Source organism: Zonotrichia albicollis, chromosome 1 (genome assembly GCF_047830755.1).
Source record: "Zonotrichia albicollis isolate bZonAlb1 chromosome 1, bZonAlb1.hap1, whole genome shotgun sequence".
NCBI classification, from domain to species: Eukaryota; Metazoa; Chordata; class Aves; order Passeriformes; family Passerellidae; genus Zonotrichia; species Zonotrichia albicollis.
The window spans coordinates 154134363-154154498 of record NC_133819.1 but is presented as its reverse complement, the minus strand read 5'-3'; the positions used below and the strand labels follow the sequence as shown (position 1 = coordinate 154154498).

Sequence of the window (20136 nt, the reverse complement as noted above, 5' to 3'; positions counted from 1 at the left end):
CTAATACTAACACCAGCACTAATACTAATACTACTACTAAATAAACGACACCAAGTCTCTGCTGCCCCTATTAATTTCCCCGATTAATTAACTAATTAATGAACTCCCCGGGGCAGAGTGGGAACTGCGTGTCCCTACCCGGGCTCTCCGGGCTCTGGGCCTTGGGCTTCTTGCGCAATTTGGGTTTCTTCTGATTGGTCCTGGCCAGGAGGAGCCGCAGGTGCCGCGAGACTGGGGGGGATCCGGGGGGGGCGGGGATGGAAATGGAGATGGAAACAGAAATGGAAATTGCAACCAAAATTCAATTAAAATTTAAAAAATTAAATGGAAATTAAAATTAAAATTAATAAAATTAAATAGAAATTAAAATTAATAAAATTAGATGGAAATTAAAATTAAAATTAATAAAATTAAATGGAAATTAAAATTTAAATTAAAATCAAAATTAATAAAATTAAATGGAAATTAAAATTAAAATTAAAATTAAAAAAGTTAAATGAAAAATGAAATTAAAATTAAAGTTAAAATTTAAAATGTTAGATTAAAAACGAAATTAAAATTTAAGTTGAAATTAATCAAATGAAATTAAAATTTAGATTAAAACTTAAAACCTGAAATTTAAAAAATTAAATTGAAATTAAAATGTAAAAAGTTACATTAAAAACTAAATTAAAATTTAAATTAAAATTAATAAAAATAAATTAAAATTTAAATTAAAACTTAAAACCCAAAATTTTAAAAATTAAATTGAAATTAAAATTTTAAAAGTTACATTAAAAACAAAATTAAAATTTAAATTAAAGTGAATAAAATTAAAATTTAAATTAAAAAAACCGTAAAATTTAAAAAGTTAAATTGAATGTAAAATTAAAATTTAAAAAGTTGAATTAAAAACTAAATTAAAAATTAAATTAAAAATAATAAAATTAAAGTAAAATTTCAATTAAAACTTAAAAACTAAAATTTAAAAAATTAAATTGAAATTAAAGTTAAAATTTAAAAAGTTGAATTAACAACTAAATTAAAATTTAAATTAAAGTTAATAAAATTAAAGTTTAAATTAAAAAACCCTAAAATTTAAAAAATTAAATTGAAATTAAAATTTAAATTTAAAAAGTTACGTTAAAAACTAAATTAAAATTTCAATTAAAGTTAATAAAATTAAAGTAAAATTTAAATTAAAACTTAAAAACTAAAATTTAAAAAATTAAATGGAAATTAAAATTAAAATTTAAAATGTTACATTAAAAACGAAATTAAAATTTAAATTAAAGTTAATGAAATTAAAGTAAAATTTAAATTAAAATTTAAAACCTGAAATTTAAAAAATTAAATTGAAATTAAAATTAAAATTTAAAAAGTTGAATTAACAACGAAATTAAAAATTAAATTAAAAAGAATAAAATTAAGATAAAATTTAAATTAAAACTTAAAATAAAAATGAAAATTTAAAAAATTAAATGGAAATTAAAATTAAATTTTCAAAAGTTAAATTAAAAAATGAAAATAAAATTTAAATTAAAATAATAAAACTAAATTAAAATTTAAATTAAAACCTCAGTTAAAATTAATATTGAAATTTAAATTTAAAAAGTTAAAATAAAACTAAATTAAAATTTAAAATAAAATTAATAAATTAAATTAAAATTAAAATTAAAAAATGAAATTGAAATTAAAAATAAAATAAAATTAATATTAAAATTGAAATTTAAATTGTAATTAAAATTAAAAAATTAAATTAAAATTGAAACTTAAAATTAAAACTAAAATCGGAATTGAAATTGAAATTAAAATTAAAAAAACAATTAAAATTAAAATTGAAATTAAAATAAAAATTAAATTGAAATTAAAATTAAAAATGATATTAAACTTAAAAACATTAAATTAAAATTGAAACTTTAATTAAAATTAAATTGAAAATAAAATTTTAAAAATTAAAATTAAAAATTAAATTTAAATTAAAAATGAAATTAAAATTTTAATTAAAAAATAAATTGAAAGTAAAGAAATTAAATTTCAATAAAACCCAAAAACATTAAGTTAAAACTGAAATGAGAACAAAAATTCAAGAAATTAAAAATTATAATTGAAGTGAAAATCAAAATTAAAATGAAAACTATTATTAAAATGAAAACATTCATTTAAAATTGAAATTAAAACAAAAAATTAAATTAAATTTAAAATTACAATTACAATAAAAAAGATAAAATAAATTAAGATTCAAATAGAAATAAAAGAAAAAATTTTAAAATCCAATTAAATTGAAATTAAAGAAACATTTAAATGTAAAATTACATTTGAAATTAATGTAGAAAACATTGAAATAAATGAAATTGAAATTAAAATTTAAAACCTGAAATGAAATGAATATTGAAAAGAAAACAAAACTTGAAATTAAATTCTAAATAAAACAAAAAGAACATTTGAAATGACATTAAAACGAAATTAAAATCTAAAACCAAAATACAATAAAAAAGGAAATTAATTAAAATTAACAATTGAAGTTCAAACCGAAGTTACAACATCAAAAAATAAAATTAAATTTAAGTAAAAAAATAAAATTAAATAAAGTTAAAGGAAGAATCGAAGGAACATTGAAAGTAAAAAAAAAGAAATAAATATTAAATAAAAATAAAAATAGAAAATTAATTAAAGGAAAAACTGAAAGGAAAATGAACAAATAAAATGGAAATAAAAATTGAAAGGAAATGAAAAAACATTGACATGAAAATGGTAATGAAAATAAAAACACAAAATTAAAATAAAATGAAAACAGAAAAATAAAAAAATCCATAAAAAAAATAAATTTAAAAAATTAAAAATAAAATAAGTTAAAATTTAATAAGCAAAGATTAAAAAATTAGGAAAAGTGTCAAAGTTTACTGAAAAGGAATATAAAATGAAAAAAAAATAAAACAGATATAAAAAAATAATAAAGAAAATTAAGAAGAAAATTAATAATTAAGAGGAAATAAAGATATAAATTAATAATACCATGGAAATAAAATGGAAAATAAAGTAAGAAAATTAAATAAAATAAATAAGATATAAATGAAAATATAAATTAAGAATAGAATAAGAAGTAAAAATGAAGTTAAAGAAAATAAATTAAAATTCTAATTAGAATTAGAATTAAAATTAGAATGAAATTTAAATTTAAAATAAAGCTAAAATTAAAATTAAAATTAAAATAAAATTTAAATTAAAATTTAAAATAAAATTAAAATTAAAATTAAATTAAAACGAAATTATCATTAAACCTGAAAATAAAAGAAAAAAATTAAAATAAAATTAAAGATAAAACCACAATTAAAATGGCAATGAATATGCAAATTTAACCAAATGAGATGGACTCAAAATGCAAATTCCAACAAATCAACACAAAGACAACGAAACCAATCCACACAAAGACAACGAAATCTGATTGGCTGAGGGGAATTGGGGGCGGAGCTTTGACTTTGGCGGGAAATGACTTTGGCACCTCTGGTGGGACCAACCCTGACCCATCCCGACATTCCCAGGATGTCCCACGGGGTCTTCTCCACCCTCTGTGTCCACCTGGGGTGGGATCAGCTCCTGGTGTCCCCCCATGGATGTTCCTCAAGGAGACCTCGGAACCCCAGGAGAAATTTGGGATCCAAAATCGGGGTCTTCTCCACCCTCTGTGGCCACCTGGGGTGGGATCAGCTCCTGGTGTCCCCCCATGGATGTTCCTCCAGGAGCTGAAGGAACCCCTGAAGAAATTTGGGATCCAAAATCGGGGTCTTCTCCACCCTCTGTGGCCACCTGGGGTGGGATCAGCTCCTGGTGTCCCCCATGGATGTTCCTCCAGGAGCTCAAGGAGACCTCGGAACCCCAGGAGAAATTTGGGATCCAAAATCGGGGTCTTCTCCACCCTCTGTGGCCACCTGGGGTGGGATCAGCTCCTGGTGTCCCCCCATGGATGTTCCTCCAGGAGCTGAAGGAACCCCTGGAGATATTTGGGATCCAAAATCGGGGTCTTCTCCACCCTCTGTGTCCACCTGGGGTGGGACCAGCTCCTGGTGTCCCCCCATGGATGTTCCTCCAGGAGCTGAAGGAGACCTCGGAACCCCAGGAGAAATTTGGGATCCAAAATCGGGGTCTTCTCCACCTTCTGTGGCCACCTGGGGTGGGACCAGCTCCTGGTGTCCCCCCATGGATGTTCCTCCAGGAGCTGAAGGGGACCTCGGAACCCCTGGAGAAATTTGGGATCCAAAATCGGGGTCTTCTCCACCCTCTGTGTCCACCTGGGGTGGGACCAGCTCCTGGTGTCCCCCATGGATGTTCCTCCAGGAGACCTCGGAACCCCAGGAGAAATTTGGGATCCAAAATCCCAAAATCCTCCAGGATCCCCAATCCCACCTCATCCATGACCCACCAGGAGGTGACATCGACTCATGGGGACCTCCAGAGGGTGAAGGGTTTGGGACAACCAATCCCAAGGTTGGATGGGATCTCCTGAAGTTCCTAAATATCTCAAATTTCTGTCAAATTTGGGATCCAAAGCTACTTGAGAAGAAACATCTGAAGGTGAAAATGATGGAAACCATGGAATCCTGGAATTTTGGATCTAAAGATGCTTGAGAGGAAACACCTGGAGGTGGGAATGATGGTGGAACCATGGAATCCTGGAATTTTGGATCCAAAGCTTCATGAGAAGAAACATCTGGAGGTGGAAATGAGGGAAATAATGGAATCATGGATCCAAAGGTACTGGAGAAGAAAGATCTGGAGGTGGGAACGATGGAAACCATGGAGTCCTGGAATTTTGGATCCAGAGCTACTTGAGAAGAAACATCTGGAGGTGAGAACGATGGAAACCATGGAATTTTGGATCTAAAGTTTCTCCAGAAGAAACATCTGGAGATGTTAATGATGGAAACCATGGAATCCTGGAATTGTGGATCCAGAGCTACTGGAGAAGAAACATCTGGAGGTTGGAATGATGGAAACCATGGAGTCCTGGAATTTTGGATCCAGAGCTACTTGAGAAGAAACATCTGGAGGTGAGAACGATGGAAACCATGGAATTTTGGATCTAAAGTTTCTCCAGAAGAAACATCTGGAGGTGGGAATGATGGTGGAACCTTGGGATCATGGAATTTTGGATCCAAAGCTACTGGAGAGGAAACATCTGGAGGTAGTAATGATGGTGGAACCACGGAGTCCTGGAATTTTGGATCCAAAGAAGGAACATCTGGAGGTGGGAATGATGGAAACCATGGAATCCTGGAATTTTGGATCTAAAGATGCTTGAGAGGAAACATCTGGAGGTGGGAATGATGGTGGAACCATGGAATCCTGGAATTTTGGATCCAAAGCTTCATGAGAAGAAACATCTGGAGGTGGAAATGAGGGAAATAATGGAATCATGGATCCAAAGGTACTGGAGAAGAAAGATCTGGAGGTGGGAACGATGGAAACCATGGAATTTTGGATCTAAAGTTTCTCCAGAAGAAACATCTGGAGATGTTAATGATGGAAACCATGGAATCCTGGAATTGTGGATCCAGAGCTACTGGAGAAGAAACATCTGGAGGTGGGAATGATGGAAACCATGGAGTCCTGGAATTTTGGATCCAGAGCTACTTGAGAAGAAACATCTGGAGGTGAGAACGATGGAAACCATGGAATCCTGGAATTTTGGATCCAAAGCTTCATGAGAAGAAACATCTGGAGGTGGAAATGAGGGAAATGATGGAATCATGGATCCAAAGGTACTGGAGAAGAAAGATCTGGAGGTGGGAACGATGGAAACCATGGAATTCTGGATCCAAAGAAGAAAGATCTGTAAGTGGGAACGACGGAAACCATGGAATTTTGGATCTAAAGCTACTGGTGAAGAAACATCTGGAGATGTTAATGATGGAAACCATGGAATCCTGGAATTGTGGATCCAGAGCTACTGGAGAAGAAACATCTGGAGGTGGGAATGATGGAAGCCATGGAGTCTTGGAATTTTGGATCCAGAGCTTCATGAGAAGAAACATCTGGAGGTGAGAACGATGGAAACCATGGAATTTTGGATCTAAAGTTTCTCCAGAAGAAACATCTGGAGATGTTAATGATGGAAACCATGGAATCCTGGAATTGTGGATCCAGAACTACTGGAGAAGAAACATCTGGAGGTGGGAATGATGGAAACCATGGAATCCTGAAATTCTGGATCCAAAGTTATTCCAGAGGAAACATCTGGCGATGGCAGAGATGGAAACCATGGAATCCTGGAATTTTGGATCTAAAGATGCTTGAGAGGAAACATCTGGAGGTGGGAATGATGGAAACCATGGAATCCTGGAATTTTGGATCCAAAGCTTCATGAGAAGAAACATCTGGAGGTGGGAATGATGGAAACCATGGAGTCCTGGAATTTTGGATCCAGAGCTCCATGAGAAGAAACATCTGGAGGTGAAAATGATGGAAACCATGGAATCCTGGAATTTTGGATCTAAAGATGCTTGAGAGGAAACATCTGGAGGTGGGAATGATGGTGGAACCATGGAATCCTGGAATTTTGGATCCAAAGCTTCATGAGAAGAAACATCTGGAGGTGAGAACGATGGAAACCATGGAATTTTGGATCTAAAGTTTCTCCAGAAGAAACATCTGGAGGTGGGAATGATGGTGGAACCATGAAATGCTGGAATTTTAGGTTCAAAGCTACTGGAAAGGAAACATCTGGAGGTGGGAATGATGGTGGAACCACGGAGTCCTGGAATTTTGGATCCAAAGAAGGAACATCTGGAGGTGGGAATGATGGAAACCATGGAATCCTGGAATTTTGGATCTAAAGATGCTTGAGAGGAAACATCTGGAGGTGGGAATGATGGTGGAACCATGGAATCCTGGAATTTTGGATCCAAAGCTTCATGAGAAGAAACATCTGGAGGTGGAAATGAGGGAAATAATGGAATCATGGATCCAAAGGTACTGGAGAAGAAAGATCTGGAGGTGGGAACGATGGAAACCATGGAATTTTGGATCTAAAGTTTCTCCAGAAGAAACATCTGGAGATGTTAATGATGGAAACTATGGAATTCTGAAATTCTGGATCCAAAGTTATTCCAGAGGAAACATCTGGCGATGGGAGAGATGGAAACCATGGAATCCTGGAATTTTGGATCTAAAGCTTCATGAGAAGAAAGATCTGGAGGTGAGAACAATGGAAACCATGGAATTTTGGATCTAAAGTTTCTCCAGAAGAAACATCTGGAGATGTTAATGATGGAAACCATGGAATCCTGGAATTGTGGATCCAGAGCTACTGGAAAAGAAACATCTGGAGGTGGGAATGATGGAAAACATGAAGTCCTGGAATTTTGGATCCAAAGAAGGAACATCTGGAGGTGGGAATGATGGAAACCATGGAATCATGGGATGGTTTGGGTTGGAAGGAACTTGAGAAGTTCCAGGAGTGGAGGTGACACTGATCCCCCAAAGGTGTCAAAGCTCTTGGATCTCCTGTTGGATTTCCAGGAAGGAGAAGGGTGGGAATGGCCCGAAAGCAGCAGATGAACCTCCAGGAGATGTTCTGGATGAGTTCCTCATCCAAAGGTGTCAAAGCTCATTTCCTCTTGGATCTCCTGTTGGATTCTGGGAAGGAGAAGGGTGGGAAAGGCCCCATGGTTGCACCTCCAGAAGATGTTCTGGATGGGTTCCTCATCCACCTTTCCACCAGGAGATTCCTCCAAGAGGAAAGGAACCAAATCCTTGGGTCGGGACATGGAATCATGGAATGGTTTGGATCCAAAGCTACTTGAGAGGAAACATCTGGAGGTGGGAATGGTGGAAACCATGGAATCATGGGGTGGTTTGGGTTGGGAGGAACTTGAGAAGTTCCAGGAGTGGAGGTGACACTGATCCCCCAAAGGTGTCAGGGCTCAGTTCCTGTTGGATCTCCTGTTGGATTTCCAAGAAGGAGAAGGGTGGGAATGGCCCGAAAGCAGCAGATGAACCTTCAGGAGATGTTCTGGATGAGTTCCTCATCCAAAGGTGTCAAAGCTCATTTCCTCTTGGATCTCCTGTGGGATTCTGGGAAGGAGAAGGGTGGGAAAGGTCCCACAGCCCCAGATGCACCTCCAGGAAATGTTCTGGATGGGTTCCTCATCCACCTTTCCACCAGGAGATTCATCCAAGAGGAAAGGAACCAAATCCATGGGTTGGGACATGGAATCATGGAATGGTTTGGGTTGGAAGGAACTTCAGGGAATTGGAGAAGTTCCAGGAGTGGAGGTGACACTGATCCCTCAAAGGTGTCAGAGCTCAGTTCCTGCTGGATTCTGGGAAGGAAAAGGGTGGGAAAGGTCCCAGACCAGATGCACCTCCAGGAGATGTTCTGGATGGGTTCCTCACCCAAAGGTGTCAAAGCTCATTTCCTCTTGGATCTCCTGTTGGATTCTGGGAAGGAGAAGGGTGGGAAAGGCCCCATGGTTGCACCTCCAGGAGATGTTCTGGATGAGCTCCTCATCCACCTTTCCACCAGGAGATTCATCCGAGAGGAAAGGAACCAAATCCATGGAATCATGGAATGGTTTGGGTTGGAAGGAACTTCAGGGAATGGGAGAAGTTCCAGGAGTGGAGGTGACACTGATCCCACAACAAAGGTGCCAAAGCTCAGTTCCTGCTGGATTCTGGGAAGAAGAAGTTTGGGAAAGGCCCCAAACCAGGTGCACCTCCAGGAGATGTTCTGGATGAGTTCCTCATCCAAAGGTGTCAAAACTCATTTCCTCTTGGATCTCCTGTGGAATTTCTGGGAAGGAGAAGGGTGGGAAAGGCCCAAAAGCACCAGGTGCACCTCCAGAAGATGTTCTGGATGGGTTCCTCATCCTCTCCATGACGAGATTAATCCAAGAGGAAAGGAACCAAATCCATGGGCTGGGACATGGAGTCATGGAATGGTTTGGGTCCAAAGCTACTTGAGAAGAAACATCTGGAGGTGGGAATGGTGGAAACCGTGGAATCATGGGATGGTTTGGGTTGGGAGGAACTTGAGAAGTTCCAGGAGTGGAGGTGACACTGATCCCCCAAAGGTGTCAAAGCTCAGTTCCTCTTGGATCTCCTATTGGATTTCCAGGAAGGAAAAGGGTGGGAATGGCCCAAAAGCACCAGGTGCACCTCCAGGAGATGTTCTGGATGGGTTCCTCATCCAAAGGTGTCAAAGCTCATTTCCTCTTGGATCTCCTGTTGGATGTCTGGGAAGGAGAAGGGTGGGAAAGGCCCCAAACCAGGTGCACCTCCAGGAGATGGTCTGGATGGGTTCCTCATCCTCTCCATGACGAGATTAATCCAAAAGGAAAGGAACCAAATCCACGGGTTGGGACATGGAATCATGGAATGGTTTGGGTTGGAAGGAACTTCAGGGAATGGGAGAAGTTCCAGGAGTGGAGGTGACACTGATCCCACAACAAAGGTGCCAAAGCTCAGTTCCTGCTGGATTCTGGGAAGAAGAAGGGTGGGAGAGACCCAAAAGCACCAGGTGCACCTCCAGGAGATGTTCTGGATGGGTTCCTCATCCACCTTTCCACCAGGAGATTCCTCCAAGAGGAAAGGAACCAAATCCATGGAATCACGGAATGGTTTGGGTTTGAAGGAACTTCAGGGCATGGGAGAAGTTCCAGGAGTGGAGGTGACACTGATCCCCCAAAGGTGTCAAAACTCAGTTCCTGCTGGATTCTGGGAAGAAGAAGGGTGGGAAAGGCCCAAAAGCACCAGGTGCACCTCCAGGAGATGTTCTGGATGGGTTCCTCATCCTCTCCATGACGAGATTAATCCAAAAGGAAAGGAACCAAATCCATGGAATCATGGAATGGCTCGGGCTGGAAGTGACCCCAAAGACCATCCAGGGACACCTCCCCCTATCCCATCTCTCTCCAATCCCCATCCCACCAGGCCTGGAGACCCTCCAGGAGCCACCGTGCCGCCGTTCCTCGCTCACCTTTGGTGTCGTTGACCGGGTCCATGTGCCGGTAGATGTAGCCCTCCAGGTAGGAGTGGAACTTGGGCGTGGGCGGGAAGAAGGCCAGGCAGATGGCCATGAGCTCCCAGCCGCGCGCCAGGCTCTCGTAGCGGAAGTTCTCGGTGGTCTGCCGGCACAGCTGGATGTAGAGCTCGTCCCGCAGCCCCTGCACGCTCCACCCCTTGGTGGCCACCTCCAAGGCCACGCTCAGCTGGTCCGTCTTGGCGCGCCGGTCGCCCATGTACATCTGGATGAGCTTGAAGATCTCGCACGCCTCCTTCTTGACGTTGCGGTCGTTGGTCATGATCATGGGCTTCTTGATGGACTCGCTGCTCCAGGCCAGCATGTTGGCGATGGAGACCTTGCGGCGGAAGAGGCCCTGCGTGTGCTTGTTGAAGTGCTTGGAGGCCCAGTTCTCAATGTCCGTCTCCGAGGACGGCTTGCGCAGCGTGAACGTGGGGAAGACGCAGCTGGCGCTCGGCATCATGGCGCGCGCCGGCCGGCCGCCCTCGAACGGCGCGCACGCGCCCAGGTCCTCCGACTGCGGGACACAGGAGGGGGTGAGGGATCGATCGATTGGTTGATTGATCGGTTGGTTGGGTGATCGATTGAGCAACAGGTTGAAAAATGGAGCGGCCAATAAAGCAATGAACCAGTGAACCAATGGCTCAATCAATCAGTCAATCAATTGACAAACCAATCAACCAACCAACCAATGGCTCAATCAATCAATCAATAAACAAACCAATCAACCCAACCAGTAAACCAATCAACCAATGGCTCAATCATCAAACCACCAGATTAATCAATGAATTAACCAACAAACCAACTGATCAATCAACCAGCCAACCAGCCAATGGCTCAATCAATCAATCAATCAATCAACAAACTGATCATTCAACCAGCCAACCAATCAATCAATGGCTCAATCAATCAACCAACCAACCAATGGCTCAACCAACCAACCAACCAATGGCTCAATCAATCAATCAATCAATCAATCAATCAACTGATCATTCAACCAGCCAACCAACCAACCAATGGCTCAATCAATCAATCAATCAATCAATCAACAAACCAATCAACCAATCGGTAAACCAATCAGTCAACCAACGGCTCGATCAACAAACTACCAGATTAATCAATGAACCAATCAACAAACCAACTGATCAATCAACCAGCCAACCAACCAATGGCTCAATCAATCAATCAATCAATCAATCAACCAACTGATCATTCAACCAACCAACCAACCAACCAATGGCTCAATCAATCAATGAACCAACTGATCAATCAACAAACCAACCAACCAATCAATGGCTTAATCAACCAACCAACCAAGCAATGGCTCAATCAATCAATCAATCAATCAATCAACAAACCAATCAACCAACCAGTAAACCAATCAGCCAACCAACGGCTCGATCAACAAACCACCAGATTAATCAATGAACCAGTCAACAAACCAACTGATCAATCAACCAGCCAACCAGCCAATGGCTCAATCAATCAATGAAACAACTGATCAATCAACCAACCAACCAACCAACCAATCAATGGCTCAATCAACCAACCAACCAACCAACGGCTCAATCAATCAATAAATCAATCAATCAGCCATCTGATCAATCAACAAACCAATCAACCAACCAATCAATGGCTCAATCAACCAACCAACCAACGGCTCAATCAATCAATCAATCAACAAACCAATCAACCAACCAATAAACCAATCAGTCAACCAACGGCTCAATCAACAAACCACCAGATTAATCAATGAACCAATCAACAAACCAACTGATCAATCAACCAGCCAACCAGCCAATGGCTCAATCAATCAATCAACCAACTGATCAATCAACAAACCAATCAACCACGGCAGTGTTGATGGAGTGATTGATTGATTGATTGATTGATCGAGCAACAGGTCAAAAAATGGACCAGCCAATAAACCAATGAACCAATGAACTAATGGCTCAATCAATGAACCAATCAATCAACCAACCAATCAATCAATCAACCAACAAATCAGCCAACAAGCTGATCAATCTACTAACTGACAAGTGGAGAAACCAAAACAGAAACCAACCAATCAATGAATTGGTCTGACAAACCAATCAACCAATCAATCAATCAATCAACCAACCAACGAACAAATCAACCAACCAATCAATCAATCAATAAATCAACCAATCATCCAACCAATAAATCAGCCAACAAGCTGATCAATCAACCAACTGACAAGTGGAGAAACAAACAGAGAATCCAACCAACGAACCAACCAACCAATGAACTGGTCTGACAAACCAATCAACCAATCAATCAATCAACCAACGAACAAATCAACCAACCAACCAATCAACCAATCAATCAATCAACCAACCAACCAATCATCCAGCCAATAAATCAGCCAACAAGTTGATCAATCAATCGACTGGCAAGTGGAGAAACGAGCAGAGAAACCAACCCACCAATGAATTGATCTGAAAAAGCAATCAATCAACCAATCAATCAATCAATCAACCAATCAACCAATCATCCAAACAATAAATTAGCCAACAAGTTGATCAATCGATCAACTGACAAGAGGAGAAACCAACAGAGAAACCAACCAACCAACCAAAGAATTGATCTGACAAATCAATCAACCAATCAATCCATCAACCAATCAATCCATCAATCAATCATCCAACCAATAAATCAGCCAACAAGCTGATCAATCGATCAACTGACAAGTGGAGAAACCAACAGAGAAACCAAGCAAGCAAGCAAGCAACCAATGAATTGATCTGACAAAGCAATTGACCAATCACTCAACAAATCAACCAACCAACAAACCAATCAATCAATCAATCAATCAACCAATAAATCGGCCAACAAGCTGATCAGTCAACTAACTGAGAAGCGGAGAAACGAAGAGAGAAACCAACCAACCAATGAATTGATCCAAAAAAGCAATCAACCAATCAATCAGTGAATCAATCAACCAAGCAACCAACCAATTAATTGATCTGACAAACCAATCAACTAATCAATCAACCAACCAACCAACCAACTAACCAATCAATGTCTCAATCAATCAACCAACAGACCAACCAAGCAATCAACCAACCAATCAATGGCTCAATCAATCAACCAACCAACCAACCAACAGCTCCATCAATCAAACAACCAACCAATAGATCAATCAACAAACCAATCAATGAATAAGTCCATCAATGAAACAACCAGTAAACCAATCCATCAACCAATCAATAAACCAACCAACCAATCAAAGAATTGATCTGACAAACCAATCAAAAATCAATCAATCAACCAACCAACCAATCATCCAGCCAATAAATCAGCCAACAAGTTGATCAATCAATCGACTGGCAAGTGGAGAAACGAGCAGAGAAACCAACCCACCAATGAATTGATCCGAAAAAGCAATCAACCAATCAATCAATCAATCAACCAATCAACCAATCATCCAAACAATAAATTAGCCAACAAGCTGATCAATCGATCAACTGACAAGAGGAGAAACCAACAGAGAAACCAACCAACCAACCAATGAATTGATCTGACAAATCAATCAACCAATCAATCCATCAACCAATCAATCCATCAATCAATCATCCAACCAATAAATCAGCCAACAAGCTGATCAATCGATCAACTGACAAGTGGAGAAACCAACAGAGAAACCAAGCAAGCAATGAATTGATCTGACAAAGCAATTGACCAATCACTCAACGAATCAACCAACCAACAAACCAATCAATCAATCAATCAATCAACCAACAAATCAGCCAACAAGCTGATCAGTCAACTAACTGAGAAGCGGAGAAACGAAGAGAGAAACCAACCAACCAATGAATTGATCCAAAAAAGCAATCAATCAATCAACCAACCAATTAATTGATCTGACAAACCAATCAACTAATCAATCAACCAATCAATCAACAAATCAGTCAATCAACTTGACCAACCAACCATTCAACCAACCCACCAATTAACTGATCGGACAAACTAATCAACCAATCAATCAAATAACAAACCAACCAACCAATTAATTGATCTGACAAACCAACCAACAAATCAATCAATCAATTAATCAACCGGCCAACAAATCAACCAACCTACCAACCAACCTACCAACCAATCAACCAACAAATCAATCAGTCAATCAATCAATCAATCAATCAATCACCAACCAACAAATCAACCAACCAATTAATTGATCTGACAAACCAATCAACCAATCAACCAATCAACCAATCAATCAAACAAGAAACCAACCAATCAACCAACCAACCAATCATGCAGCCAATAAATCAGCCAACAAGCTGATCAATCAATCGACTGGCAAGTGGAGAAACGAGCAGAGAAACCAACCCACCAATGAAGTGATCCGAAAAAGCAATCAATCAACCAATCAATTAATCAATCAATCAACCAATAAATCAGCCAACAAGCTGATCAGTCAACCAACTGAGAAGCGGAGAAACGAAGAGAGAAACCAACCAACCAATGAATTGATCCAAAAAAGCAATCAACCAATCAATCAGTGAATCAATCAACCAACCAACCAAGCAACCAACCAATTAATTGATCTGACAAACCAATCAACTAATCAATCAACCAATCAATCAACAAATCAGTCAATCAACTTGACCAAACAACCATTCAACCAACCCACCAATTAACTGATCTGACAAACCAATCAACCAATCAATCAAATAACAAACCAACCAACCAATTAATTGATCTGACAAACTAATCAACCCATCAATCAAATAACAAACCAACCAACCAATTAATTGATCTGACAAACCAATCAGCCAATCAATCAATCAATCAATCAACCAGCCAACAAATCAACCAACCAACCAACCTACCGACCAACCAACCTACCGACCAATCAACCAACAAACCAATCAGTCAACCATCAAATCACTCAATCAATCAATCACCAACCAACAAATCAACCAACCAACCAATTAATTGATCTGACAAACCAATCAACCAATCAACCAATCAATCAAACAAGAAACCAACCAATCAACCAATCAACCAACAAACCAATCAGTTAACCAACAAATCAACCAACCAACTAAATAATTGATCTGACAAGCCAATCAACCAATCAATCAAACAAGAAACCAACCAATCAACCAAAAATCCAATCAGTTAACCAACAAATCAATCAATCAATCAATCAATCAATCAATCAATCAATAACTAACCCACCCACCACCCACCCAACCACCGCAGCATTCCGAGGTTTCCCCCCAGCCTCGTCCTCTCCAGGAGCTTCTCCTCAACCCCACCACGGCCAGGCGGCGCGTGATTGGCTGGCACCAAGGCGGGCCCAGCACCGATTGGCTGCAGGAGGGAGGGAGGGGCCAGGAGGGGATGAGTGACAGCCGGGCTGTCCCCAGTCTGGGTCACAAGAACTTGGGGGGAACAAAGTGGGAGTGGCTTTGGGCTCCTCCCATATTTTGGGGACACGCCCACCCCTACCAGCCCCCCAGGACAGCCAATCACCTTCCAGGAGTGGCCACAGGAGGAGGCTGGTGGCTCCTCCAAGCCGTGAGGAACATGGATGGTCCTTCTGAACCTCCTGAGGGACAGGAGATGCTCAGGTGGCACAGCTGCCAGTGGGAAGGAGCCAGAGGACCCCAGTGTCCTCCTCCTGGTGGCACCGGTGGATGTCACCCCAGGAGGTGGAGTCACCAACAGCTGGTGGCCACCATGGAGGAGATCAACAAGGGACAACTGGGATGGACAAAAGGGTCCAGAGGACCCCAGTGTCCTCCTCCTGGTGGCACTGGTGGATGTCACCCCAGGAGGTGGGGTCACCAACAGCTGGTGGCCACCATGGAGGAGGTCAATGAGGGACAATTGGGATGGACAGAAGGAGTCACCAACAGCTGATGGCCACCATGGAGGACAACAAGGGACAATTGGGATGGACAAAAGGAGTCACCAACATCTGGTGGCCACCATGGCGGAGAACAACAAGGGACAATTGGGATGGACCCAGAGGACCCCAGTGTTCTCCTCCTGCAGGTGGATGTCACCTCAGCAGATGGTGGCCACCATGGAGGTCAACAAGGAACAATTGGGATGGACAAAAGGACCCAGAGGACCTCTGTGGACCAGTGTTCTCCTCCTGGTGGCACCAGCACGGCTTCTGGATGTCACCCCAGGAGGTGGAGTCACCAACAGCTGGTGGCCACCATGGAGGACAACAAGGGACAATTGGGATGGACAAAAGGACCTCTGTGGACCAGTGTTCTCCTCCTGGTGGCACCAGCACAGCTTCTGGATGTCACCCCAGGAGGTGGAGTCACCAACAGCTGGTGGCCACCATGGAGGACAACAAGGGACAATTGGGATGGACAAAAGGAGTCACCAACAGCTGGTGGCCACCATGGAGGAGGTCAATGAGGGACAATTGGGATGGACCCAGAGGACCCCAGTGTTCTCCTCCTGCTGGTGGATGTCACCTCAGCAGATGGTGGCCACCATGGAGGTCAACAAGGGACAATTGGGATGGACAAAAGGACCCAGAGGACCTCTGTGGACCAGTGTTCTCCTCCTGGTGGCACCAGCACAGCTTCTGGATGTCACTCCAGGAGGTGGAGTCACCAACAGCTGGTGGCCACCATGGAGGAGGCCAATGAGGGACAAATGGGATGGACAAAAGGACCCAGAGGACCTCAGTGTTCTCCTCCTGCTGGAACCAGCCCAGCTTCTGGATGTCACCCCAACATCTGGTGGCCACCATGGAGGAGGTCAATGAGGGACAATTGGGATGGACCCAGAGAACCCAGAGGAACCCAGTGTCCTCCTCCTGCTGGAACAAGCACAGCTGGTGGATGTCACCCCAGGAGGATGAGGGACCAACATCTGGTGGCCACCATGGAGGAGATCAATGAGGGACAACTGGGATGGACAAAAGGAACCCAGTGTCCTCCTCCAGGTGGCACCAGCACAGCTGGTGGATGACACCTCAGGAGGTGAAGTCACCAACATCTGGTGGCCACCATGGAGGAGACCAACAAGGGACAATTGGGATGGACAACTGGACAATTCTGGACAATTCCATGGTCCTGCAGTCAGCCAAGGTGGCTTCATCATCTTCTGCCCATCCAGGCCAGCACCACCAGGTTTGGTGGCCCTGGGGACGTGACCCATGGCAGGAAGGACCTGCCACACCATGCGGAGGTGACACCGCTGTCCCCACCTCGGTGGCCCTGGGCAAGGTGACGCCAGTGCTGCCACGGACTCGGGGCTGGGCTTCAGATGAGGAACAGAAGAAAAGCAGAAGGTGGAAAGACCCAGGAGGTGGAAAGTCCAGGGGGGACAAGGAAGCCACCCAAGGAGCCACCAGAGCTGCTGGCAGCCGAACTTCTACGGAGCTTCTGCTCCTTCAAACAAGTCAAGGTTCCTGTCTCCAACCACTCGTCCTGTTCCAATGAGATCTTCTCATGGACATTGCTCCACTCCCATCATGACCATGGTGACCATGGTGGGGACGTGGGATGGGAACATGGGATCTTCATCACTCAAGGAACCCAGCCCTGGTGTCCCTGTGGAGGTCACCTCACCCAAAAGGTTCTTCTGTGTCCTCCAACTCAGCTGAAGGCCCATGGGGTTTCTACTGAACTTCTCCAAACAAGCCAAGGTTCCTGTCTGTTCCTGTCTCCAACCACTCGTCCTGTTCCAATGTGGAGATCTTCCCATGGACATCGCTCCACTCCCATCATGACCATGGTGGGGACATGGGATGGAGACCCTTCATCCCTCAAGGAACCCAGATGTGGTGTCCCCGTGGAGGTCACCTCACCCCAAAGGTCCTTCTGTGTCCTCCAACCTGGTCAGCTGAACTTTTACTTCTTCAAACAAGTCAAGGTTCCTGTCCCCAACCACTGGTCCTGTTTCAATGAGATCTTCTCATGGACATCGCTCCACTCCCATCATGACCATGGTGGGGACGTGGGATGGAGACCCTTCATCCCGCAAGGAACCCAGATGTGGTGTCCCCACGGAGGTCACCTCACCCCAAAGGTCCTTCTGTGTCCTCCAACCTGGGGTTTCCTGGGTGGAAGGAGATGCAGGAGATGCTCGAAGGTCTCACTTGGCCACTGCTGGGGACGGGGCTCTTCCAAAACCTGGTCCACGGGCTGGACCAGAGCCACCAAGAGAAGGAAATGACCCCGTTGGTTGAGGACATCGATGTTCTCCAGCCAAGGAGAACGTGGTCAGGGAGTGACACCGGAAGTGACCCTCTGCTGCCAGAGCCAACAGGAAATGAACTTCAGCCCTAATTAGCTCTAATTAGCACCTAAATGAACCTGGGAGATGTCCTGGCCTACAAGAAGGGGATGGACCATCGGGTGTCACCTCAAATGGCCGTGACCTCCTGCCTGGCCCATGGGGTGGCCGTGGTGCCACCTCAGGAACTCGGGAATCCTCCAGGCTGAAGGTCCTGGGGCCACCTGGGTGGGGCTGGGATGTGGGGACACTCCATGGTGACAACCAACCGTGACCATGGGAGGGACCTTCAAGGTCCTCCTGTTCCGGTGGCCGGGGACACCTTCCATGATCCCAGGTTTCTCCAAGCCCTGTCCAACCTGGACAATTCCAGGGATGGGGCAGCCAAAGCTTCTCTGGGAAACCGTTGTTGGTGTCCCACCACCGTGGTGTCCCTGAGGTCGAGGACAGCAGATGGGACCACCAGGACAGGCCAGGGAGTGACACCAGACATGAAATGTGGTGGATCTTCTGCTGCCAGAGCCAACAGGAAATGAACTTCAGCCCTAATTAGCTCTAATTAGCCCCTAAATGAACCTGGGAGATGTCCTGGCCTACAAGAAGGAGATGAACCATCAGGTGTCACCTCAAATGGCCGTGACCTCCTGCCTGGCCCATGGGGTGGCCGTGGTGCCACCTCAGGAACTCAGGAATCCTCCAGGGAGAAGGTCCTGGAGCCACCTGGGCGGGGCTGGGATGTGGGGACACTCCATGGTGACAACCAACCGTGACCATGGGAGGGACCTTCAAGGTCCTCCTGTTCCGGTGGCCAGGGACACCTTCCATGATCCCAGGTTTCTCCAAGCCCTGTCCAACCTGGACAATTCCAGGGATGGGGCAGCCAAAGCTTCTCTGGGAAACCGTTGTTGGTGTCCCACCACCGTGGTGTCCCTGAGGTCGAGGACAGCAGATGGGACCACCAGGACAGGCCAGGGAGTGACACCAGACATGAAATATGGTGGATCTTCTGCTGCCAGAGCCAACAGGAAATGAACTTCAGCCCTAATTAGCTCTAATTAGCACCTAAATGAACCTGGGAGATATCCTGGCCTACAAGAAGGAGATGAACCATCGGGTGTCACCTCAAATGGCTGTGACCTCCTGCCTGGCCCATGGGGTGGCCGTGGTGCCACCTCAGGAACTTGGGAATCCTCCAGGGAGAAGGTCCTGGGGCCACCTGGGTGGGGCTGGGATGTGGGGACACTCCATGGTGACAACCAACCGTGACCATGGGAGGGACCTTCAAGGTCCTCCCGTTCTGGTGGCCGGGGACACCTTCCATGATCCCAGGTTTCTCCAAGCCCTGTCCAACCTGGACAATTCCAGGGATGGAGCAGCCACAGCTTCTCTGAGAAACCGTTGTTGGTGTCCCACCACCGTGGTGTCCCTGAGGTTGAGGACAGCAGATGGGACCACCAGGACAGGAACCTCTGGGGAGCGGAGAAGATTCCCACCACATCTTGTGAAGAAGGTGTGGGATCACCAACGGTGGCAGCTTTTCCTCCTGGCGTGAAGATCCAGAGTGGACCTGGAGCTCTCCAGCTTTGGGTTTGGACCTTCTCCTGTGCTTCAGGAATCTTCTGCTGCTGCTCCACCGATTCCCATGGACAAAAAGGGAATTTTCCAGATGATTTCTGTTTCCCAGGTCCATGTCCAGGGTCTCCTTCCTGATGACACCCAATTCCATCTTCCAGGAAGTCTGGAAGTTCTCCAGGTGGGATTTCTCCTCATGGATGGTGTCATCACCTGTTTTTTGGAAGCCCTGACAGCCTTTCCCTGGAGAGGAAGGGATGGATGGAGGACATCCAGAAGATGATGGAGGACATCCAGAAGATGATGGACATCCAGAAGAT

At 43.2% G+C, this 20136-nt stretch overlaps 1 protein-coding gene across 1 annotated transcript in view; it reads right to left on the bottom strand.

The window, feature by feature from the left end:
- ARHGAP39 (Rho GTPase activating protein 39) overlaps positions 1-20136 on the bottom strand; it is a 210609-nt gene that overhangs the window by 34258 nt on the left and 156215 nt on the right. Inside the window, exons 5-6 of the mRNA XM_074558494.1 lie at positions 9956-10517; positions 139-231 (exon numbers count right to left, since the gene is read on the bottom strand). Of these exons, the coding sequence (XP_074414595.1) occupies positions 139-231; positions 9956-10517 (655 nt within the window). The remainder of the gene's footprint in view (positions 1-138; positions 232-9955; positions 10518-20136) is intronic.